Source organism: Chanodichthys erythropterus, chromosome 14 (genome assembly GCF_024489055.1).
Source record: "Chanodichthys erythropterus isolate Z2021 chromosome 14, ASM2448905v1, whole genome shotgun sequence".
In the NCBI taxonomy this organism is placed as follows: domain Eukaryota; kingdom Metazoa; phylum Chordata; class Actinopteri; order Cypriniformes; family Xenocyprididae; genus Chanodichthys; species Chanodichthys erythropterus.
Window position 1 is genome coordinate 22,505,660 of NC_090234.1, and position 26,031 is coordinate 22,531,690.

The 26,031-nt window shown below is 36.0% G+C and overlaps 1 protein-coding gene across 6 annotated transcripts in view; it reads left to right on the plus strand.

Annotated features, from left to right (window-relative positions):
* Positions 1 to 9,813: 9,813 nt before the first annotated feature.
* Positions 9,814 to 26,031, plus strand: part of ikzf2 (IKAROS family zinc finger 2) — a 30,504-nt gene continuing 14,286 nt past the window's right edge. For 3 of the 6 annotated variants that reach the window (XM_067409879.1, XM_067409880.1, XM_067409883.1), the window contains exons 1-4: positions 9,814 to 10,157; positions 13,195 to 13,243; positions 19,007 to 19,111; positions 24,905 to 25,108. In XM_067409879.1, the coding sequence (XP_067265980.1) occupies positions 13,210 to 13,243; positions 19,007 to 19,111; positions 24,905 to 25,108 (343 nt within the window). In that variant the 5' untranslated portion in view covers positions 9,814 to 10,157; positions 13,195 to 13,209. Of the gene's footprint in view, positions 10,158 to 13,194; positions 13,244 to 19,006; positions 19,112 to 21,690; positions 21,721 to 24,904; positions 25,109 to 26,031 lie in introns of all 6 variants that reach the window. The other 3 variants (XM_067409881.1, XM_067409884.1, XM_067409885.1) reach the window with 2 other exon arrangements.

Genomic DNA, 26,031 nt, shown 5'->3' on the forward strand with positions numbered 1-26,031 from the left:
TTTCAACATTGATAATAAGAAATGTTTTTGAGCACATCAGCATATTAGAATGATTTCTGAAGGATCATGTGACACTGAAGACTAAAGAGTAATGATGCTGAAAATTTAGTTTTGCCATCACAGGAATAAACTGCATTTAAAGAAACATTTAAAATTGTAATAATATTTTGCAATATTACCATTTTACTGTCTTTCTTATTAAATAAACACAGTCTTGGTGAGCATATCCTAATCTTAAAGTCTTACTGACCCCAAACTTTAACAAACGTTAGTATATATATATATATTATATATATAATGGTTTTACTACAACATAAGAAACAGAGTAGGCATTTTGTTTACATGCTGTCCCTAGGCAGTGAAATGCTTCCTATGTTCAACATTAATATACTCGAGGTGCCTCATTTAGTCAAAAGCAGGAAATGGCTTTCTCCTGTGAAAGACCTTGGGTTGTTTCCAGTGATGGGTATGAAGATGTTTCCTGTTTTAAAGTGCGTCAGTGGCTGTAAGAGAAGCCAATGTGCACCCTGCACGCTCTCACATGCTCTGAAACATTTTCACATCTCTGGCCATCCATCCTCAGTGCAGTGCAGATATCCAACCTCACTACATGTGATCTCAGTGTGGGTGTTTGAAACTCAAGCCTATCTGAGGTTGCTTTGGTTCTCTTTCTGTGTGTGTAGAGAGCATAAGTCTGGTGACACAAGTATCTGTGGTGAATTAGTACATGTTGACTATGTGTGTGTGTGTGTGTGTATACTACATTTGTCACAAACCTCACTTTAGACCTTTTCAATTTAAATAAAACAACTTATTTTTATTATAGAAATGCAATTTTAAAAAAAAATACAGTATGTGTGCTTGTGTATACATAGATGTGCATTTATTCTGAGTCCATCAGAACAAGATACTAGGGCAAAAGAGTAGCTACATCAAATATAAAGATCAGAAATAAAGTGCAAAACATTACAGCGAGTGCACTGACTGCTGTTGTACGTATGTGTTTGTGCATACCAGTATGTTTTTTGTGTGTGTGTTTGCGCTTTGGGGTACAAAGGGGTGGAACTGGGGGAGGTTAATGCAAAAAAAAAAAAGAGAGAGAGAGAGAGAGAGAGAGAGAGAGAAAGAAAGAAAGAAAGAAAGAAAGAAAGAAAGAAAGAGAAAGAAAGAAAGAAAGAAAGAAAGAAAGAAAGAAGTTAAACATTCTCAATTAGAATATGAGGAAAACGAGGCCTGTGGTTTAGGCTGTTTTTCTAATCAGTGGTTTTGTGACACATTTAAATTTCTATACGCAAGATATATGCCAGATGAAGATGAAACAAATTCCTTCGTTTCGGTTTAGAGACTCGCTTCTCTTCTCGACTGAAACCAAGGCAAGTTTTTGCAACCATGATTGTCAAACTCAATCATCCACACTTTGTCAGATTTTCTCAGGTATTTCTTATTTCCAGACTTGTATCCTCCTCTTTTTTTTTCAAATGGAGAATAATTAAATGATTTTAGAATCATAAGGAGTCGTTCCACAAAATCATTCTGATTATAAAAACTAAAGACGACATTCATATGGAAATCGCCCACCATAATTCTGCTATAGAGCATGTGAACAGAGGAACCATATATCTGTGAGATTATTCTGAATCATATTGAATTAATAGGAGATGGTTGTTCTGGAGAAATCGTTCATGAACCAGCCCTATATTTTTGTAAAATACTTATCCTGTCTTCTTACCCTGATTGATAGAGACAGTAAAATCTTCTTTTATTTATAACAAGTTATGATTGTGTTAGTTGAGTAGAATAAAGGGTACCCAAGAGTAACAGTATTGAAAGCTTATTATAGAGCTGTGTGCATGTGCGTGTGTGTGGACACAAATTTGTATAATGACATGGGTATTATACTGGTATTACGAAGTAAACATGTTTTATGAGGACCTTGCATGAGTCATATTTAAAATAACTTTAAAAACATACTAAACAATGTTTTATTAAAAATGTAAAAATGCAGACAGTTTTCTGTGATGGGTAGGTTTAGGGGTAGGGGACAGAATGTACAGTTTGTACAGTATAAAAACCATTATGCCTATAGAATGTCCTCACTTTGACAGCAAAACAAACCTGTGTGGTGCTGGTAAACCCTACATTATGGGGACAAATCCTTGTCCTTGTGAGGACATTTTTGGTCCCCATGAAGAAACTACCTTATAAATCATACTAAGTGATGTTTTTGAAAATGTACAAAACAGTTTTTACAGTATAAAAATTATGTCAATGGAAAGTAGACATATCCCCATAATAGTAAACACATAGTAGACAGTATCCCCATAAAACATGAAAACCCAACATTTGTACATGTGTGTGTGTGTGTGATGACCAAATGGTTCCCACTAGGCATGTGACGGTATCAAATTTTCAAGTTGCGATTAATTGATGAAGCTTTTATCACGGTATATGGTATTATCACGATATTGAAATAAGTTGCAAAAAAAAAAAAAAGTGTTGTCAGTATAACAGGTTTAAGAACACTTTTTGTAATAACAAAAATAACTCTGAATGTTTAAATACAATAATAAAATACACACACAAAATATATATAAAGTCAAATTTTCAAATTAGGCCATAAAGAACAACAGGTAACACTTTACAATAAGGTCTCATTCAGTGCATTAACTAAGATTGAGCAATAGCTACATTTGTTACAGAAAGTATCATTTTTTGTTAATGTTCGTTAAGAAATACAACTGATCATTGTTAGATTTATCTCAAGTCCGTTAAATAAATTCTTTTGATTTTAGTAATGTTATTAAACAGTAAAAAGAAATTAACACTAACTAAGAATAATTAATACTTTACAAGTATTTTTCATTGTCAGTTTGGTAATAATCAGTTAACATGTTAACTAATGAAGCTGTATGTCTTTAAGGTTTACTGAACAATAACAAATAATCAGAACATTTCTAATCATTAGGGCATGTTGTAGTCCAGATTAAAATATATGTTTGAGGCATTTTAAAAACTTCACCAGCGCAGTTACTTTGTTTATGGTGTTTCCGGGGTAACCGTTGCACTCTGTTGTTCCATCAGCGCCCTCTGCTGTCAGAGAGTGAGGGTGTTGTGCATTTTATACGGTTGATGGGGAAAGTATTTTTTAATGCATTAAAAAAAAAATAATAATAATTGGTAATAAATTATTATTTACGGTATTTTGAAATGCCCACGATAACAATATTGTGCATATTCATTATCGCGATATATCGCATTACCGAATATCGGCACAAGTCTAGTTCCCACAAGGATAGTAAAACCAGAGATCACATACATTGTGGGGACCAGCCAGCAGTCCCCATTGGGAAATGGATTAATAAACATACTAAATTATATATATTTTTTGTTGTTTGTTTGTTTTTTTGTTTTTGAAAATGTAAAAATGCCAAAAGATTTCTGTGATGGGTAGGTTTAGGGGTAGGGTTAGGTTTAGGGGATAGAATATACAGTTTGTAGAGTATAAAAAACATTACGTCTATGGAGAGTCCCTACAAGGATAATGAACCAGACCAGTGTGTGTGTGTGTGTGTGTGTGTGTGTGCTTTTGTTTATATTACATTGTGGGGACCAAATGTCCCCATGATGTAATATAAACCTGAGTTCACCTACATCGTGGGGACCAGCCAGCGGTCCCCACAATGTAAATGGGTTTATAAATCATATAGAATGAGTTTTTGTGAAAAAGTAAAAGTTTGCACAGTTTCCTGTGAGGGTTAGGTTTAGGGGTAGGGGCAGGGTAGGGGGATAGAATGTACAGTTTGTTCAGTGTAAAATGCATTGAAGTCTATGGAAAGTCCCCACAATTCACAAAAACAAACATGTGTGTGTGTGTGTGTGTGTACATGTTTTTCTATCCCGTTGGGGACTTCAAGAATGCACACAGACTCGTGAGGACTTGTCACCCTGGGGATCTAAATCATAGAATGAGTTTTTTTTGTGTGTGTGTGTGTGTGTGTGTGTGTGTGTGTGTGTGTTGCTATTTGCAAAGTTTGCATGCATGAATCCATTGGAGTGAAAGAACAAAAGATCAATTTTGTGATTATTTGATCTACATGTATGTGGCTAATTACAATCCCTGAGATTATCACATATATTTTCAGACAGTGCACTTTATGATTTTCAGTTTTAAGGTGAAAAAATGTAAATTTTTTCAGTAACTGTTGAATTGAACCCTACCCTAAAAATGTATGTTTATTCATAACAAACTTTATTTCATAATTTCTTTTCAGACAAATCACACTTAATGTAGATCTTAATACACTTTGGAACCAAAAAAACAAGCACATTTTCTTTAAGGAGGCCCTTTAGCTCCATTACACACTAAGCGAAAACTTGCAATGTTTGTTAACCTCTCACGAATACAGCCTAGAATGAAAAGGTGGAAATTCAGCCCATGTAATTATAAGACATTATATTGTTTGAGGTTCTGCTGAACATTACAACACTGTACATGCATTAGATGAACATTGTTACCCATGATTAAACCAGCACAGGATGTACAATGAACTTCATGCTTCAGTTGGCAAATTTGCTTTTCTATTGTCAATACTGTATGTAGCCTACCCTTGCTGCTGACAGAGTGTATTTCATATCATCTGGTTGAATCTCGTTTTCATACTGTAAACTTAACCGAATTCATTTATCCATTTTACATGGATTCTTTTTATGTTTTATTGGGTGACTGATTTGTTTTCTGGCTTCAGTGTCCATTGTTTAACTTTACAAGTTTGTTTCTGCCAATAATTTAGTTAGATTTTTTTTTAATTCTTCTAATTCTTTTTTTTTTTTTTTTTTTTAAGATGTGCAACTAAATAACTTGTGGTGAGCCTATAAATCAAATCCGTTGAATATAATTTTAGTCATCTTCTGACCCGTGGTCACGTTTTCGCGAGTTGCGAAATACGTACCAGTGAGTACATATCGCCGCAGTTTCGATGCGAAATGTCCACTGAGCGGCGCCAAAAGCATGTTCCTTTTTTTTTTTTCTTTTTTTTTTTCGGAGCAGAAAATAGGGTGAATGCTGTACGCTTTTATGATGTTGCTTTTTAGACGAATCGCCGCGGTTCTTGATTTGATATTTGCGCTCCATTTCGTTTTAAAATAACGTCCCACCGGCGCTACGCCTAAACCTACCCGTTGGCGTTAACAAAAGCAAACGTGATGTAAAAAGCGTCCGCGATCGTGTACCATTTTTCTATGGAAAGCTGAGAGGGGCAAATGCACATGAATTTTAACACGTCAACAACACGTTAAACAATGTTAAATGGTGGCATCCTAGTAAATGAATGGTACACCCCCTTAAGCCCACAGAAATGGTTTGACCCAAGTTCTCAGCAGCCAATGACACCGACCCGTTCAAACAGATTTTTAACGCGTATTTCACGCATGAAATAAACGTCAAATACATGTACTTAACATGTTGATTTTTTATGCGTGAAGTACACGTCAAATACAAGTATTTAACGTATTGTTGACGTGTTAAAATTCACGTGTTATTTGGCCCTTTTGGCCTTCCATATTTTTCAGCTCGTTAAGATCGCTTTTTTTTTTTTGCCCCAGTCAGTCGCCTTTTACGGGATTCGTACCCAGGCAGGGGGGGTGAAGGAATCGACTCCTCGTTGTAAGTCCAACTTCATATCGGCTGAGCTACGGAGCAAGCTTGTTTGCAGCAAAAAAAGCGAAACACGTAGAGCCGGAAAGTCAAAAGTATATTTGCTTACAAATCGGGCACTCCGGTAAGAAGCGATATTGCGCAAGGAGACGTCAAAACGTGTCTTTACGAATCCATAATCCGACCCCGGCCGTCGTCAAAATCGTGTGTGAAAACGAGCCAAAGCGCCCACTGACGTTTTACCGGCCTCTAGCGTTTCTAGGAAACTGCAGCTAGACGTAGCCTACACGCCGCTACGTAATTTTGTGTCTCGCGAAAACGTGCCCACGGGTACCTCTCTCCCATGAGACCAGGTTGGTCATAGCCTTACTAAAATGAAATTATGCTGACACTCACCTGAGAATCCTTGTTAAGGACTGGGCTTAAATCTACATCTGGGAGACTGTCCATTTACTGGCACTAAATGTATTAGGATCATGTAAGGACTGTGGAAACCATTACAGAATGAATGAGGTAATTCATGGATGGCTGAAACCTTAAAAAGGGGAGGAAAGTAGACAGTAATGTAAAAAAAAATTAAAATAAATAAAGACATAAAAAAAGGTAGGGGAGAGGGTGGCAGAGGAGGGGGCGTCTAACGGTTTCCCCTCTACTTCAAACAGTGCTCTTTAAACCATGGAAAGTTAACCAGCAGCCTCTGAACAAAAGCAACTGATTGTTATCTGAGGATACTTCTACAAATCAGAGTGTTGATGGTGGAGTAAACAAACAATGTGGCCTCAAAGAACACAGTTGAACACATGCAAATGGTGACCTTATTAAAATGCTCAAAGAAAATCAACTTTTGTTCATTCTCCACCAGATCACTTTTATAAATATTTGTGGGTGAGAAATGATCTTTACCTATTTTTATAATTGCTTTTGTGTTTTCTTTCTTTCTTTCTTTCTTTCTTTCTTTCTTTCTTTCTTTCTTTCTTTCTTTCTTTCTTTCTTTTTTTTTTTTTACACATTTTAGGTAATATAATCTGACTACTTTTGATTACTGTTGACCTAATTCATTTATCACATTGAATTGTACAATATTTATATAAAAATACAAAGAGAAAGAAAATATATTGTATTCTTCATCATCAACATGAAGTGCATTAAACATAAAGTGCATTATATTATGTCAGGGTTTCCCAAACTGGGTTTGTGAAGGAACTATATTGGGTTTTTGAGTGTATAAACAATATTCTTTTTTAGAAAGGAAAATCAATAAATTATAAATGACACTTCCATTGTGTGAATAACATGTAATCATGTTTTAAAACATAAAATAAACCAAGTACTTAATTTTTGGAATCTGATTACATAATCCAGATTAATCAGTGTATGTGTGTGCGCGTTTTTGTGACATATCTGGACACAAATTTGTATAATGACATGGCTATGACATAGGCATTACAAGGAGAAGGTGACTTGTGAGGACATTAGCCCATGTCCCCATTTTTCCAAAAGGCTTATAAATCATACAGAATGACATTTTTTGAGAAAGTAAAAATGTGCACAGTTTCCTGTGATGGGTAGGTTTAGGAGTAGGGGTAGTGTAGGGGGATAGAAAATACAGTTTGTACAGTATAAAAACCATTATGCCTATAGAATGTCCCCACAATTCACAAAAAACAAATGTGTGTGTGTGTGTGTGTATATATATATATATATAATTTTTTAGATTGATCAAGGTGCTGAATGGGCACATTTCAGTTCACATCATCAATCAAATAGTCAAGGAAAGAGTGCTTAGTGAAACTGAAAAGCTATTTTCCTGTTTTTTTTTTTTTATGTAACCCTCTTAAAGCACCTCACTTACAGTAAGAAATTTTAATATCCACATGTTCAATTTACTGTAAAAGAAACAATGAAAAAAATGGAAATGCACAACCTTTCATGACTAATATGACCTGCTTCAGTTCCTCAGCCATTCATCTAAGTGAAACATCTCAATAACACTTATTCTTATTCAGAACCTAATGATAGCTCTGATTCACTCCCCAGGGATGATATAGAAATGACAAGATCATTAGTGGCTGGTTTTCTCTGAATATAGTTAGAATGTTTGTTTCTTTCTTTTCTTTTCTTTTCTTTTCTTTTCTTTTCTTTTCTTTTCTTTTCTTTTCTTTTCTTTTCTTTTTAATATGAAGTCGGTCTCGGAATTGTATCTGATATGTATTGTAATAATATGACATTTAATAAGTTGCAAAAAAAGAATTGTTTCACTGACATCACCGTTCTCCGCAGTTCTGACAGGATTCCAACTAGGTCAATGGTGTATTTCTCTCCTCGACCAGTAGAGGGGGCGCAAGAGAAATATTACTGCCATTTAAAATGATGCCCACCCTAAATCAAATCTTTTTATATATATATATACATAAAAATCATTTTACCTGTAATAACTGATTCATTTCTCCCCTTCTTCCTCCCCATTATAAATGTAATTGAAATATATATACATATTTAAAACGAAAACGGTGGCTAAATGAGACCATTAAAGAGGTTGAGGATGTGTAAGGACCGCAGTCCATCAGTGGTCTTTACTGGAATTATAATGAATAGATAGTAGTAATAAAGGCTTATAATATTAATAATTATATTAATATAGGATGTGAATATAATAATAAATATAAATATAGGATGTGAATGTATTATAACATGCCACCGGGTTGCAGCTTTAATTCCAGTGTCTCTTCTTTGTGTTCTGATAGATACCTAAATAGTGGAGATCACGTCAAACGCATTTTAAATGCAGTGATAAGGAGTCTAATCGATTACCGAGTGGCACTGATAGATCCGTTTCTCTGAGTCAGACGGTCGCTGCTGTCCGTTCTGAAGATGGAGGAAGCAGGCGAAGGGAATCACTATTTCTGCGCGTCTATCGCACTGCAGTGGATACGCTATCTGTAACTCCATATCAGATGAGATGGAAGTGTGTCACCCCGTGCATTGCTAAAGGTAAGCTAAAATGTCCGTTGCGAGTGCTAAGGGTTCCCTTTCTTTGTTTTAAGGGTTGATGCGTCTGTATATGCTGTGCTTTGACAGGTCCAGGACGCGTTTGGATCAGGGTAGGAATTATGGGGGAGTTTGACCCCACCTAATTAAGGGTGTACCCCTCAAAACAGGTCAAAGGAAAAGGTGTGGGTCTTAAAAGTGTTTATTGATGTTATATGTAAGTATACTTGCGTTTCAACAGCGTTTACAAACAACGTTTCAGTAACTAATAAAGTTATATTTCAAGTTAGAGTGCGCTAAACGTATCGCTCGCGAACAAATTTACGGCGCCTCTAATTGATGTAACGTAACCATAGCAACAGGTGTCCGCCTGCTCACCGTTTGTCCCGCATGAAACATAACTAGCATTATTTATCACTTAAATAATTAGTACAATGGCCTGTATCACTTGTTGCGATTGTGAAATTATCCAACAGTGAGCAAATTGGTAAAGGAATTTTAGAGGAATGAAGTTTCTTCAAAATAATTTCTGTAAGGTATGTATTTGAGGTAACGTAATGTTAGTGTTTTGGCGCCCCTAGCGCGCGCGTATAGCTAATCCTAATCGTTCTTTTAAAAAGAAGTTTTAAACATCACTAAATTTATTTATGATATATTTGTGACGGTTAAAATTGTATTAATGTGATAAATTAGGCTAAGCCGGTACTTATGTTTTGTAGCGATAGCAGCTGTTGCTATGGTCGTCTCCTAAGCATAAGTGTTATTTAACTTGATATCAAACTTAGTAGTTAACAAAACGTTTGCTTAAATTTTTTTTTTAAACCTATACTTGTATAAAAACAGTAATAATGCTTCCACCCCCCACAAGTTAAGGACGCTTCTGCCAAGAACCTGTAATAGACGTATGTGTCACATGAATACTGAGCTGCACATGAAGCATATAGAAAACATGCACACAGTCATCCCACAACCTTTGTATCAGACAGGTGGAAATATTGGGCTCTATGCCTGTTGTAGGCAGTTCCCATCATTTCCTTATTTATGGCTTAATTCCCTTGGAACCGGTGGATCCAGTTGAGTATTCGCCCCAGCCTGACATCGATTGACCCAGGTGTTGAACAGGCACAGGTTTCACTTCACTATGTCAAAGCAGTTTCAGATCAGAGGAAGAAATCTAATAGTCAGGGGGAAAGCGCTTAGACGCGTGTGAAATGGAAAAGCTGACGGGCTTGCTCGGCGCAAAGGAAGTCACCAAACGATAGAAACTCAAGAAGCAGCTTGCTTCCTAAGTTTTTTTTTTTCTTCTTTTTTTTCGTTTTGGTGCAAGATCGTCCCCTGTTTGTGACCAATATGAACTCCAGTTGAACATGACAGTCATCAAAGGACTTCATCATCACTGTAGACTCTGAAAAGCCTCTGTCATTGGAAATAATTTCTCGCGTTTCTTTTTTTTTTTACGCAAGGATTTCTTTGGACACTTACTTGCGTTTTCACAGGGGGGAGAACAAACAAAAAGGTAAAAGTTTCATGCAATCATCTTTTATCGTTAACATCTCGTAGAGTCTTGTAGTTCAATTAAAGTAAGGAAAGACTTTATCTGTATTATAATGCTGATATTTATATACTTATTTTGTCATTATGTATTAATTCTGCTACATACCTCAAGTGACACTTATAGCCTAGATACTGTATAATATCTTTATTAACATCGTTTATGGGTCAGTGATGTGACGGTAAATTTTGTCCCTATTTAATAACTTTTTTAAAAAATTATTGAGTGCATATCCTCAATGATATACATGTTAAAGTGATATATATATATATATATATATATATATATATATATATATATATATATATATATATATATATATATATATATATATATATATATATACAGCTATGGAAAAAATTAAGAGACCACTTAACATTGATTTCTGAACTTGGAGTGGTCTCTTAATTTTTTCCATAGCTGTATATATATATATATATATATATATATATATATATATATATATTGGGGCTTAAAGTAAAAAAAAGATATTGTAACTGTAAATTGTGATATGTATCGGAAGTGTCATTAAAAGGTTAACGTTCTTGAAAATGTTTGAAAATACAATCTATAGTATCTATAAAAACAGTAAAGAAATTATTAAATATTATTAATAAAATTTGTAATATTATTAATATTTTAAAAACAATTAAGTCAGGGTGGCATAACTGGCGTGCAGGAAGCCATTTTGTTTTTTAATGTCACAACCATAAAACAGAGACCCCCTGTAGACCCTCATGACTGTGTGTCGTGTTTTTCATGTTGTTTTGTTTTTTTGGGAGGGTGGGGTTTCACTAAAATATTTTTGTTCAGGTCAAATAGAGTAATTCTAAGAGAACGTCTTGATATTCGTGCCTCAATTAATACATTTTGTTTTACTTAAAAATGTGTAAACAATGATATGGTGTAGGTCCTTGGTCCTTTTACTTGAGGTTTTTGTAGAAAATGGTTTAAATGACACCCTCTCCCCACCCATCATATTATCATGAACACAAAGATTACATTTCTAAGAACATGGTTCATGTGTTTTGCATTCTATTTTTAACGGTTCTCTTTTTTCGGACATCCTTATTCGTCATTGGCTGGTATATTGCATGTAACATCCATTTAATCTCAAAGGGTTTAATTAGCTGAGGAAAGTTAGTCTACTGATATTCAGGAATTGATCGGGGAGGGTAGTGTTATGCTGTAGTCCTGGATAGTGAAGGCTGTGTGCACTCATGTCGTGATCGGTGTGTATGCTGGGGCCCCTGGAGAACCGCAACGCCATACATAAGACCAACTTCACTCCTAATGATTTGCATGACATGACTCTATTATTGTTTAGTGCTTTTAATTTAAGCAATCATTTCTTGTACTAATTTGGTTGTATTTCCATATCAAGCAGCTTTTTTATTTCAGAAACTTTGATCAGGGTCAGAGTATCCAGGTGCACTCTTGTGTAATGTCAGATTATTCCTCGTAATTTATGGTATTTCAGGAAAGCTGGTTCATGATATTGTGTAGTTCCTGACTTGATGAGGGCTGATTAGGTACCAAATAGTTAACTTTATAGTTTACTGATTTATCTGTGTTTAATGTACTGTATGTGTGCTAATGTACTGTTACTAACGCTTTAAGGACCGTGCATTGCCACATATCATTATGGGAGAGTAGAGAGATCCAAATTATTTTATTATTCTATTAATCAAACTGTTATTTACATTCTTGTGCATTTAGCGTCTGTGATTTAATAAAGCACAACAGTGAATGTTTACTTAATAAGCTGCTTAATTGGTTTACGTGATATTTACTTAGGTATATTAGGTTTAGAAATACTGTTTTAACAGAATCTGTTTGTACAAATATTAATATCAGTGCTTTATGAACTAAATCACAACTAGTAATTGACTACTAAAAGTTAAAATAAAAATATATCACATTTCTCTTTCCAAACCTGGCTTGTATAGATGCCCTAATATCTGTCATAAGTGAGGTACTTTAAGGATAATTTGGGTCCAGGCCAAGAGAATGTATTTTTACACGTGCATTGAGCCTTTTTTGCACTTTCCATCCGGCAAAACATAAACAGCATACAGTAGCTCTTATTTGTGGAACTTCGCAAACGTCACGGAATTGCCAATTTTATCTGTCATCACAAGTGAAAATGACATTCCTCCAAGTCCGTTCTATAATAATAAACTATGAAAAGCATATTAATGCTGTGCTCATTTTTCTTTGTAACATTTTGATTTAATCTGATTGTGCTCTAATATAAGCTTTAGATTTGTTGTTTTAGTTTACGTTAATTAAACCTGTATAGTTTATAGAATCAGTTATATCGTGGCTAAACGTGTTTCTATCCAGCAATGAGGCCAGCTTGATATGATCTGATGGACGATATGCTGTACATCAGAAGAAGCACTGCTGATTTTTACAGCTCACTTACTCCATCCAAGCATTTAATTTTAGACTTATTTTTCAATATAAGGACCTGAAACTCAGTGAAAACATGGCAATTTTCACACTTTGCATGTATCTTTTTTTGCCTAACCAGGAAGTTGTCACTTTATATGTTACTTCCCTAATACTTAACAAGACAATTTAGATGTTTTATACAGTATAAAACCGGTTTTATTTTTAAGAGTATACACGGCAGTGATATAGACAGTTGCATTGAGCTCAGAAGAGCTAAAAACTGTAACAGAAAAGTTAAACATTGAGGAATCGTATATTCGTGTGTTTTTTCACAGCAGCGTTATGTGCCAGAGACACTGGTGTACTGATTTTGAATTGAAAAATGTATTACAAATGAACTGTTGACATTGAACGTCGAGTGTTTGAATATTATTATATAATTTCTTGCTTAATCTTTTTTTAAAGACTATTTCCTATATTCCCTTTCACAAGATATTTAAAATTTTACTGCAAACATTTAAAGAAACCTGTGCCAGTAATGTTTGCTAAATACAGAATAATACAAAATCCCACATCTAATTTATAACTCATGTTCATTTCACAGCTCTGCCCCCTGAATATGGACATGGAGGCGTCGAATGGCTATATTGCGAGTAAGTAAAGTCTTTTCAAATATCTCAATGACCACTTTCAAAATAAAATAAAAAAAATATATAAGCATCCTTTATTTAGCATATACAAGCTTGTTAAATGGCCTTTTTTTTTGTTAGGGGTTTCAAGTCTGTCAAGTTCATTCAAAAACGTTTCTTTAACCTTTATAGTGAAGATGGGGAGTGTTTTGTATGAATTAATGATTGCATTTAAATTTAATCTGTGTTCCCAATCGTATAATTCTGTTATTCTAGAAGAAGGCTAATTGAAGACAATTAAAGATAAACAGGAAAATAATAGTACAGTAATAGTTCTACTATAATCAATCAGAACAGATGCAGACCTAACATAGTCAAGCAGTTCCGTCATTTGTATCATGTCACCTGCTTCTCTGTTTCTCTCATGCTGAGTGTGACACTTACTTCATTGGGTTTAGACTATTGATAATTGTCTTTTATCTGACTTCTTAAAATGAGTGACACATATTTGGACCAAGGTTTATTGAGGAATGCTTTCCGTAAATCAAATTGGATAACCTGGTCAAGTAAAAGCTTATCTATTAATAACTCTTTTGCATTGTAGACATATTTTGTTGCTTGTTTTTGAAGATGTGTTGATTTATTTTAGATATGCTATCTAATTCCAACAGCACTGTGGGAGTTTGTCTGCAGCTGTAAAGTCAGTTCTGCTTTATGAATATGTGCAGTAGTCAAGCACACTAGCTGCCCCCAAGATCCAGTTGAAAAGCATCGACTCTTGGCTCCCCTTGAGATTTGTTATCTGGACGGGGCTTCAGTACCAGGTGCACAGTGGTACCTTCAAGCCCGTTAACTCCCCCGGCAGATTCCCTCAGATGGAACATGCTGATAAAACGTCCCTCATCTAAAAATTCTTGCAGGTGTCTTGGAAAATGAAAAGTTTACAGTTTAACTTGGTTCCATAGACTCTTAAAGGCATTTTTCCTTTCTTAAAGGGCTCGTTATATTTTAAAAACATGAATGAATGCCAATCCACACCTTGTTTTTGAATAGCATTATCACATTTCAGAAAACATAACTCTTTAGTGTTCAAGATTATGAAGTTGTTGAAACTGTTGAAACTGGACTTGAAACTGTGCTCAGATGTGTCAGTGTGTGTTCACAGCAATATTTTGCGTATTTTCACATCATTTACACGTCTTTTTTTCTTCAAGTTTTTTTCTTTTATGGTTTAAAACCACATGCTAATAGTTTCCCTCAAACTAGGAATCAACAGCTTGGTTTCTGTTTCCTAAAAAGACAGTCTTAAGTTTGTCCATCTCAGATCACAGGCTAATACTTCAAGCTTTTGTGCAGTAACTGCTATTGATATGCTAATAAGACCTTGTCCCCTTCGGTGTGTCCTTTTAAAGAAGAGCAGTTCAGCAGTGGCAGGTGGCAAGGAGCGTGAGTGGGAATGTGTTTTGTGTTTGATGTGGAAGGATGGTTTGGAGGTGTGTGGACGGACAGGATAAACCTGATCCATGCTCGAACTTTAGCGTCTATGACATGCCACAACCAATCACTCGCTTTCCTAGGAGAAACGATCCTGTTAAAAACTCCTCTTTTTTGTGTTTAGTATCGCCACTCTGGCACAGAACCTGCTTCCAGGCTCCACCCCCACTAATGCAATACAGCCAATGGCTACCATGATGCACAAATCACTTCAATGCTCTATAAGTCATTGAGTTTAATGAAAATATTTGCACAGTAACATAGTCCTTTTTGTAACCAGGGTGATTTCAAAGAGTTTCTGGTGAAGTCAACATGAAATCCAGTTTGACCATTTAAATGTATCACTTATCAAATGATTCATCAATTTAACAAAAAAAAAAAATTATATATATATATTTATATATATATAATTTTTTTTTATTTTATTTTATTAAAATTGTATAACTTTTTCCAGTATTTAACACCCACTTTTTATGATTCAGTCAATACCTCATGAATAAAAATATTTTTCTTTCTCATTGAATATCCCATTTTGCTCTAAAAATATATTACAGAAGTCATACGTGTTGCGTTTCACGTTGACTTTAACCCGTGGGCAACTATTAAAAACACCCCCAGTGATTTTCCTCATCGATCCACTAAAAAAGTGCATGGAACAGTCCATTCTGTAGGTTGCTGTTTGATTTGTACACACAGTCTCAGCGAATGAGTGAATCGGGATCTGATTCTGACTCAGCACTGTCACAGGCCAGACCTGTAGTCACTCCAGTAGTCTCCAAAGGGCCTACGGATTTTCAGCATGCATCACTACATGGGGGCAGATGGTAGCCTTATTAATATAAACCGTATACTGTAGGCCGTCATTACAATAGAGCTCTAGGGCCATCAACAATCATATGTGTAGGAATGTCAATGTGATTTATAGAACAAATTAAACAAAGTGGAATCATTCTAAAACTGAGAAAACCACATATTAAAGTGCGTCAGAGATTGTTCAATTGATAACAAAGCCAAGTGCACACTGCAAGACTGCATAGTTGGGAAGCAAGACCCATAAAGGAAACGAATAGCAAAGAATTTTAGCATAATTTAGAATACACCACCATTCAAAAGTTTAGGGTCAGCAAGATATTTTGTTTTTATTTATTTATTTAATTTTTTTTTTTTTAGTAAAATAATAATTTTATTCAGAAAGTATATGCTAAATTGATCAGAAGTGACAGTAAAAAAGTATATATCTATAATCCATTTATTATATATTTATAAATACTATATGCATTTCTATATAAATCCTGTTCTTTTGAAATTTCTAGAATCCGGAAAAAAATTTATCATGGTTTCCACAAAAATATTAAGCAGCACAATCGTTTTCAACATTGCAGATAATAATCATTTAAATAATCAGCGTATTTAAATGATTTTTGAAAAATCATGTGACACTGAAGACTGTAGTAATTGCTGCTGAAAATTCAGCTTTGCCATAACAGGAATAAATTAAAAACATTTATTTTAAACTGTAATAATATTTTATAATATTACTGTTTTTTTTTTTTTTTTTTTTTTTTTTACTGTATATTTGAACAAGCAAATGCAGCAATAAACGTTAAAACATCTTACCCCAAACTTTTGTGTGTGTGTACTTGTGCTTGTGCATGTGTGGGTGGGTGGGTGTATAGATAGGAAAGAAAAATATCTAATTGACTTTTAAGTCAAACTGTGAGTCTAAATGTGCACAGGGTGATAAGCTTCAGTCTTGTATGCGCTTGGCATTAGAAATGATATTTATCGCGGTTCTGTTTAGATGTGGGATAAGAGAGCTCTTTCAGCCGCTACTGTACAAGAGTTTAGTTTACTCTCACAGATCTTTTTTCCTGAGAACCTCTATCATGCCGGGAGGCCATCAGACACAGTGCTCTGTTATGGAAAATCCTCCCCTCGGCCGTCACTCAAATCGAAGTGGCTGCTTGTTTCCCGTTGCCAAGGGACTGCCGGTTACCTGAGATTTCCCTCAACCCCGGCACCGTAACCGGAGACAGGCTTTGGGATTGTGTCATTGGCTGCGTCTCCCCGAGTTGCTCTCCCTGTCAGAATGACAGTGTCTGTCTGCCAGCTTGACAGCACAAATATCCGTCGCCTGCTGTACCTCAAAGGCCCTCATTTACAGATTGATTTACTTTAATCACAAATGCAATGTTTTGAATCTTTTTAAAACCTTTATAGTTCATGAAGGGTGATGTTTATTGTTGTTTGGTTGGTTAAGGATTGAATAAGGACCTGTTGATTCACAAGAAGAACACAGACCAATTAATCTTTAAAAATGCCAGGAATACTGTTTTAGAGCCCTTTGGCAGACTCACTCTGCTACCTAACAAACCAGTTTGAAGGAGGGACTGACTAGATTTAGTGCATTGGTTAGAGTTATAACAGCCAGCTTAACTGTGACATCCAGGGTACTTTCCAGTCATAAATGTGGAGTTCAAGGAATGATCTGAGCTGTAATACCGCCCTTGGTGGTTGTGTGTATGCATAATGCAAGCATTAAGAGCTGTCTAATGCCGTTGCCGTTGTATTGAGTGTTTGGCTCTGAAGGGGTCAGTGGGTAACGGGATCAGGGAGCAGGAATCGCTCCCCCTGAGTGGATGCTCTGAAGCCGTATTATTTCCCGAAGCCGGTGCGCGGCGAGTGCGGAGAGATGAGGAAATCCAATCTGAATCTTAAGGATGTGGCTGAAAGCTTAACAACCTCTCCACAAATGAGTTGATGGCTCACCATCTCTGTAAACTGAAGTGTTGAGCTGGTCATTGACCCTAGAGAAATGTCAGCTCTGGTAACAGAGACGGGTGCTATTAAAAGCAGTTAGTGTGTACAGTACCTGAAAACCATGGGATATCCTTTATCAAGGTATCAGCGAGTATTATACAGGATCGTAGGACATTTTAGATGGACTTCTGTTAGAGTATTAAACAGTAGAGTTCAGTACTGTGCAAAGTGAATATAAGCAGTTGTGAAAACTAATCAGTCAGATTAATTCTGTAATTATATTATATAAATACTATTTTAAATGTTAAGTATAAATATATATATATATATATATATATATATATATATATATATATATATATATATATAAAATCAAATTTATTAGACTACCTGACTAATAAAGAGAAAACACATATTTTCGGAATATTCAAAAACTTGTTTAAAGCTAAACTTTATATTGTCATTTATTAGGCAAATAACAAACTGAAACAACTAAACAGTCTTTATTCAACATAACAACCAAAAAAATTATATATTTTATTTTTATTTTGTATGGCCTCCTTTGGCCTTGATAACAGCTTGCATTCCTGCTGGCATTGTGTTATGTCCCACAGTCTCTGTTGTTATTGACTTTCAAATAGTTTCTAGTTGTTCTCAAAGACTTGCTTTTGATTAAACTTCCGTGCGTCCATTAAATCCCAACAATAATTATATTTTAGCTTTAGAAACACTACTATGACTAAAGAGCTTACACTGTGGCACAAACCTTACATTGGGTGGTGGTCTAATACATTTGTTAAGCACTATATATATATATATATATATATATATATATATATATATATATATATATATATATATACACACAAATATACACATTTTTGGTTCCCTGACAAAACATTTTTACATTGTTGGGAGCATATCAGAGTTTTAAACTGTATGTTTGAGTATAGGAAATAAAAAGTATTAAGAAGTACTCAACAGTAGGAAGTAGATTTGTGATTTAAACAGAAGGCTACATGATTTTATTAAGCAAAGTTCATCTTTGCTCTAGAATTTAGTCCCTGTTGTGTTAGAAATAACATTATTTATGAGCCATATACAGTATATATAACAAAGTGAACATGCATTTTACTTCCTATCTGTTACTATATTGTGTTTATCATGGCTAGAACTGTATTAGCCAGTCAGCATCTCAGACCTAAACTGTAGCATAGTTTTAAACAGTAGATTGCAGTAAAAAGTATATTGAACAGTATTCAGTATGAAGCATTAAACTGTAGAGTATGGTTGAAAGTAAATTTGAGTAGTAAATGACAGTAAGAAATGAACCTAGAAGAGTTTTTGTTGCAGTTATCCTTTATTCTGTTTTATCTTTGACTGATAATCAAAAAGTGTGGCTTTTATAAGAGAGTTGTTCCTTGAACTGTCTGCTTGTATAGATCTGAGTTCAGAGCTGCATTTAGCCATAATAGCTGTGCTGCCTGGAGCAAGGCAATGTCCTCAGTGCACTTGTTTCTGTCTGTCTCCTAGGTAACGGCGACTGCTCTCCCAGGAAGGAGAACTCGAGAATGCTGGTGGACCTGTCGACCAGCACACCCAATGGCCAGCGTTCCCAAAGTCCTGATTCCCCTGCTGGTAAGTAGGCCTGTCGTCTAATAAGTCCACTCCCCTCAATGCTTGTTCTCATTTGACTTTCTTAGATGTGGTGCATTGATTAGATTAGCTTAAAGGGATAGTCCACCCAACAATGAAATTTCTATCATCACACCCTCATATTATTCCAAACCTGTATGACTATCTTTCTTTCTTGGAATGGAAAAAGAGACAATTGGTAACACTTTATTTTGATAGCCCACTTTAGACATTCTACTGGCTATAAGTAACTTTGCAACTGCATGTCAACTTCCAGTCATTAGAGTATTAGTAGACTATCTGCTTAAAATATGCTTACACTTTATTTTGATGGTCCACTTTAGACTTTCTACTGACTATAAGTTACTTTGCAAGTAATAATGTGCTGGTCATAACTGGAGCTTTCAAGCTTCAAAAAGGATGCAAAATAAAAAAAAAATTAAAAAGTCATAAATTTAGAACAAAGACCTTGTTCAGTCAAAACATTGTAATTTGTTGATTTATTAGGGTGTTTTCACACCTATGGATCGCTTGTTTTGTTCCGAAACAGGGACTAAATTTGTTACAATGTTGCTTTTTTTTCTTGGTTCGGTTCGCTTTCACATGGCAAAATTTCAAACCGTACCAAAATGCGTCTTAACGTCACATGGGAGTAAAACTGTCCTCTTATTGGTCAGAATTTTCTCTGCGTCATCCATCAAAATAATGATTGACAAGTTCGCTCCATGAGTTTATTGTGGCTTTATTTGTAACTGTCGAGACACACACAAACACTTTATAAATGTAGCTCTCTCCCGCAGTTAATTCATATTTGCTGCGGCAAATTCAAACCCGCACTCTTTCTCTCTCTCCATCTCTGGATTTCCCAGCGCTGTCTAGTAGGCGACCTGTTGTCCGTGTGTCTGTCGAGAGAGACCATTTGAATTTTATAATGAAGCAGAGCGGAAATTGAGACTTCGTCGGGATGCACGGAGAAGTGTAATTACACACCAGAGGCGATCGTTGGCTTTCAGATATTGTAAATAATGTGCTCACTCACAGAATCAGACATTAATGATTTTTATATCATATTTTCCGTTATGAAAATGATATAATTTGGTTCGTTGGTCCGTTAACTGGGTCGATTGCTTTCACATCTCAAGCGAACCGCTCCAGAGTTCGCTTGAAAGCGTACCGAGACCACCTCTTCAAGCAGGTCTCGGTACGCTTGTCCGCTTTTGGTGCGCACCCGAGTGCGATTGCTGCTTTCCCACCTGCCCAAACGAACCGCACCAAAGGGGCAAACGAACTCTGGTATGATTCAACCGAACTAAATGAGGCAGGTGTGAAAGCACCCTTAGGGTGCGTTCACACTTGTAGTTCGGTTCGTTTGGTCCATTTGATCCGGACCAAAGAAGAAAAAAAAAATTTAGTCCTGGTCCGGTTAGCGTTCACATTGGCAATTTTATCACCGAACCAAAAAATACCGAACCTTCAGGCATAGGGATACATTCACAACGTGATTGGTCGGATTTTATGACGTATCGCCTATTTTCAGACGGAACTTACCGAACATCCAAAACAATGCTGTTTTCTGAGGTAAATACGCTCGTTGTGTGTGCGTAGCGGTGCGTAGCCTGCATGTGATGGTATTTTGGCCAGCTGGGAACTCGTGAAGAGCTTATAAAATGTGTAAAGTAGTCAAAACACCGGCGGGAATCCCTCCGTCACACACACAAATGATCTGCTGCGTGGAGACGCGCATCTGATGCCTGTGATGGGCAAACTCGCGACTATGACAAGAAAAACCGACATGCGTGAGGATTCTGTCCTTTTTAGGGTCTCGTCTTCCTGTTTTTGGTTCGGTTACATGTCTTTGGTCCGGGTTGCGTTCATATATCATTCGAACCGCACCAGAGTTCGTTTGGAAGCGGACCGAGACCCATCTTTTCAGCGGTCTCGGTCCGCTTGTTTGGTGCGCACCAGGGTTCGGATGGCAGCGTTCACATATGTTCAAATGAACCGCACTATCCGAGCAATCGCACCAGGGTTTGTTTTAATCGAACCAAACATGACAAGTGTGAACGCACCCTTAGTTTCATGGGAGCAGATGTGCAATGTGTCATTTTTTACCTTTTTTTTGACCGAGCACCTGCCCAATTTTGGATGTGCGCACACTACGTCTAAATGATATGTATCTAAATTTATCCAAAAAATCATGTAATATCTCTATATGATGAAAGAACAAAATTTCAGCCATTATTCAATGAAAACATCTCTCACAAATGCGCTACGAGAGCTTTGGTTTGCAAGTGAATCATTCTTTGAGTCAGATTTTTAAATGAATCACTGATTTGGTTCATAAAACTTGTTTTAAATGATTTGTTCATTTGAATCAACTCACTGACTAAATGATCCCTTTGCAGCAGCAGCAGTTGTCATGTTAACAGCTTACTGGAGAGGAAGATTATTAGTTTATAGTGAATTTAAATTTTCACACAAAGCTTTCATGTGGCTTCAGAACATTATGCATCATATTTAAAATATGACTAATCTTACACTATTTTATAGTATTTTACTGTGCTTTTGTTTCCTTTTCTAAGCCTGAAAGAGTTTTAAAGCTTGAAATACAGGTGAGTAAATTATGATAGAATTGTTATTTTTGGGTGAACTATCCCTTTAACATTAGAATATGAAATACAGTATCTCACTGTCCATTGCAAAAGATATGAAAAAGGAGAAATGAGTGAGCATCAGCTTGCAAGGGACAGAGGAAGGACCTTTATCTCTCAGTTAGTTAAAAAAAAAAAGAAGTTACAGCTTTATCTCCGATCTGATGGGATAGGCCCAGTCTGTGACATCTCCCTTCCTCAAAATCAACTGCTGGTTAGATGGAGGGCTCGTCAGCATGAGCGTGCATACTGAGAAAAGGGAAGCGCTCGCCGCTGAAGGATGGAGGCACAGACCATGATCCCAGATGGAGATTGTTCTTCTAGATAATTTATTGGTCATGTTGCACAGGACGTTGAGAAACATGTTACTGGGTAAAGAGAAGTCTAACCTACACATACATGGTTTAGTTAACCCCATGCTTGCACTCAGAGATGGAGGGATGCACAGATGATCATTTAATATTCTGCAAAGGTGAAATTTTAATAGAAAGAGACCTTCGAGTTTGATTGGCACATCATTTATGCATCCGACTATGTTGGTTTACTTTGCTTTTGTACTGTGCCTGTCATGAGAGCCTGTTAGTCGCTGACTCAGGTGTATGCATCCCCAGCACTGAGTGTGTTTTGTTCTCATTCATCTCCTTTGATCATATGATGATGAGAATGCTAAAGGATTCTGTATGTTGTCCCGGCAACCATTTCAAGTTCACTCAGCTGCAGCCATCATAGACACTCCATACCGTGTACGCTAGAGATCTGATGTCATGATTGACAGAATGGACAGAGAAATAGGAAGAAACGTACGTCTCGACACATTGAGGTAATGCCGTTCGACTGTGATGTGTTGACAGGATTGCCCTGCATTTGCTGTGGTGGGTATAGAGTTTTTATTTTGAGCGCCGAAGCTTGCAATTGTTCATGTGAGTTATAAGTGTTTCTTTGAAAGTGAAGATGTCTTGTGCAATATTAAGCAACTACGCCTGTAATACTTAGTTGGAAGTGCCAGTGAGTGAAGTGAGGGTTATCTTGTGGCACTGCCACACAGCACTTATCTTTCAAAAGCTCTGTGAACCTGCACGTCACCGTGTGTAAACAGTCTCTTAATGGAAATGGGATGATTTTAAAGAGGTGTTTGAATTTAATTTTACTGTAACTTACTTGCTAATCAGTGTTTTGTGTGTATAGTGCTATTGAGATGGGATTTTCTAAACAACTATACTGGTTCGAATGGGATTGGAGTCTTATTAGTTGACACAAATCTGGGAGAGTGTATTGGAAGAGGGCGTTTCAGTAGGTCATGTGCTCCTGATATGTACACCACAAAACCCACTGAAATAACCATCATTTAAAAAAAAAAAAAAAAAAGTACCTTTTTATTATTTACAATTTTTATATGCCAATTATGATCAATTATACCTAAATTATATACAGTTCTTAACAAATGTATTAGACCACCAACTAATGTAAGGTTTGTGACACAGCTGCCCTAAACTAAATATTGGTGATTACCAAAGTAATTTTTTTATGTTTCTGTAATGGTTAATCCACTCCAGTATGTGTAAGCTCCTTAGTCACAGTAGTGTTTTTAATGCTAAAATATAATTATTGTTGGGATTTAATGGATTCTAAGATAGATCATCAAAAGCAAGTCTTTGGGAACAACTAGAAAATATTTAGACGTCAATAACGTCAGAGACTGTGGAAAAGTACATAAAAACAAGGCCAATGGAGACCATACAAAATAATAATAAAGTCTGTATTTATTTATTTATTTTTTTTGTTAATATTAATAAATGAGAATAAAATTTTAAGTTTTTTAGTTTTAGTTTTTGACAGATTCCTAAAATATTTGTTTTCTCTCTTTTTATGGTGTTCTAATACTATATATATATATATATATATATATATGTTATATATATATATATATATATATGTGTGTGTGTGTGTGTATATATAATAATGGATAGTTTAATGAAGCTTACCTCACACTCAGACTGATCAGACTTTCCTTGATTTAATGTTATTTCTATGTTCAATAAGAAGAGTACCTGAGTCATCAACTGTTTTACCCAGAACTACAAGTTGGCAAAAATATCAAAATCAATAATAAAGGTCCATTAGGGAGCGCAAATTTTGCCTTGGTTACGGTATTCAAAGGTCAATATAAACCAGGAAAAGTAAAAAAAAAATGGTGTTTAGTTTGATTCAGAGGTTCTACGAAGATTGAGCGAGGAGAAAATACAATTTCAACAAGATTAAAATCTCAAAGTATGTTTGTGAAACACACATTTACCTCCTCAGGGAAAACTAGTCCCATCAAATAGTGTTTATGAGTGATATCATTCTGATGTGAAAGTCCGTTAACAGAAGGAACTACTGAGCTTTTTAAGGGGATCAGAGAGATTTCAGTCATACTCTCACTCAGACTGTGACTCAAATCTAGCGAAGCTGCAGAGCGGTTTGCCTAAGGGACAATACTCATATGGACGGGAAAGACGGAGGTGACTCAAAGCTTAGTCTCAAGCTCTCGCCCAGAGATTAAACCCACGGTAAAATTACAAACAGGTTTGTCTGGATGGTATAGAGAGCTGCCTGCCCTTTTTCCACCTGCCGTGAAACCTGGAGAGTTTGCGTGGTTGAGACGGAAAACTTGCGGGCCGGGCTGTCGCGTGTTTACGTGTCGCTATGTGTTTATACGTCCCTTTGCATGTCTATTTTTGTCACGCTCTGTGTGTCTCTGCATGTGGGGGTGGCCTCCCTGGAGGTGCTCGACAGCTTGCGCACTGAGATAAATGGAGAGGCCCGCTCAGTCCAGACCAGAGCACTGGCCCACCTCCTCTTCTCTGTCTCCCACTGTCAGTCATGTAGAACTCCACCTGCCCACTGTTTGCCTCGCTACCCTAGAGACTACAGCTGCGTCGGCCTTTATTTTCCTGTTTGATGTCATCCCAATGCTGTTATCATGTTGGAGAACAGATTTCTTGGTCAATGTGCTGTCATAGTAACCAGTGACTTCAATAGAGTCTTGTCACACAGTGCTTGATCATGTGTATGGAAACTATTGTAGTGCAGTGGGTGATGAAGTTTGGCTTTTGTGTTTTGTACTGCTTAAAAACTTGTTTAAAGCTTGAATGTTTTCTTGCAGCCCGCACAATCAAACAAGAGGAAGGTACTGAGGAGGAGACGGAGAGAAGGCCCAACGGTCCAGATGAGGCAGGTCACAGCGGTGAGGAAGGCTCTGGATTGGAGGAGCCCATGATTGACAGCCCAAACAACTTACAAGATGGTGGGCCAGGAACAGAAGCGCAGAGTGAGACAGGAATAAGACTGCCAAATGGTAAATATAATGGTAAATATTAAGATTATTTTAATATCAGTTATTAACATGTAAAATGGAAAAAGGTGCAACACTCACTCTTGAAGAAATCCAATTTTATTGATAAAAAATGTTTGACGTTTCGGCCATTGTCAAGCTTGACAATGTCCAAAATTAATGTCACATGTTTTTTTTAATCGTCACACATTTTTTTAATCAATAAAGTTGGATTTCTTTTTCTTCTTCTTTTTTTTTTTTTTGGTTACACTTTTCTTCTGTTAGTAGAGCATCTCCTTTTAACATTTTTTATAATATCAGTTACTAAGTCATGGAAAAAATACACATAAGCTTGAGCTAGAATAAAACTTGCTCACAAGTCAGCATACATACATTAGCATAATCATAAAAGACATGAAAAGGTTATGGGAAAGTCAAAGAATTAATAAAGTGTGGTAACCCTAAATAAATGGAAGCTTAAAAGAGAAGATATATTTTAAATATTTTAATATTATTTAAAAAAAAAAAAAAAAAAATATATATATATATATATATATATATATATATATATATATATATATATATATATATATATATATATATTTTTTTTTTTTTTTTTTTTTAATTACATATATCATCATGGCACCATGATCCAGCAATTCAAAGTGCAAATGATTTCCCTTAATTTATTGTGACACTTCTCAAGTAAAGTTTCGACAGAACACATTTCACTGACTTCCCATTAAAATAGCAAAACCCTTTCGTGACCAGGGCTTGTCACTCATGCGTTCTTCCTTTTTTCAATGTTAAAAGGGTGTGGAGCATGTGGCTGTTCAATAAGAAGACAATAGTTAAGACTAGGAGTTATTCTCAGGGAAAGCATCCTAGGAATCCTCCACAACCTGTTCCCAAGCCCTAGGCTGACGCTGATTCAAACACGCTAGCAGGACAGTGTCATA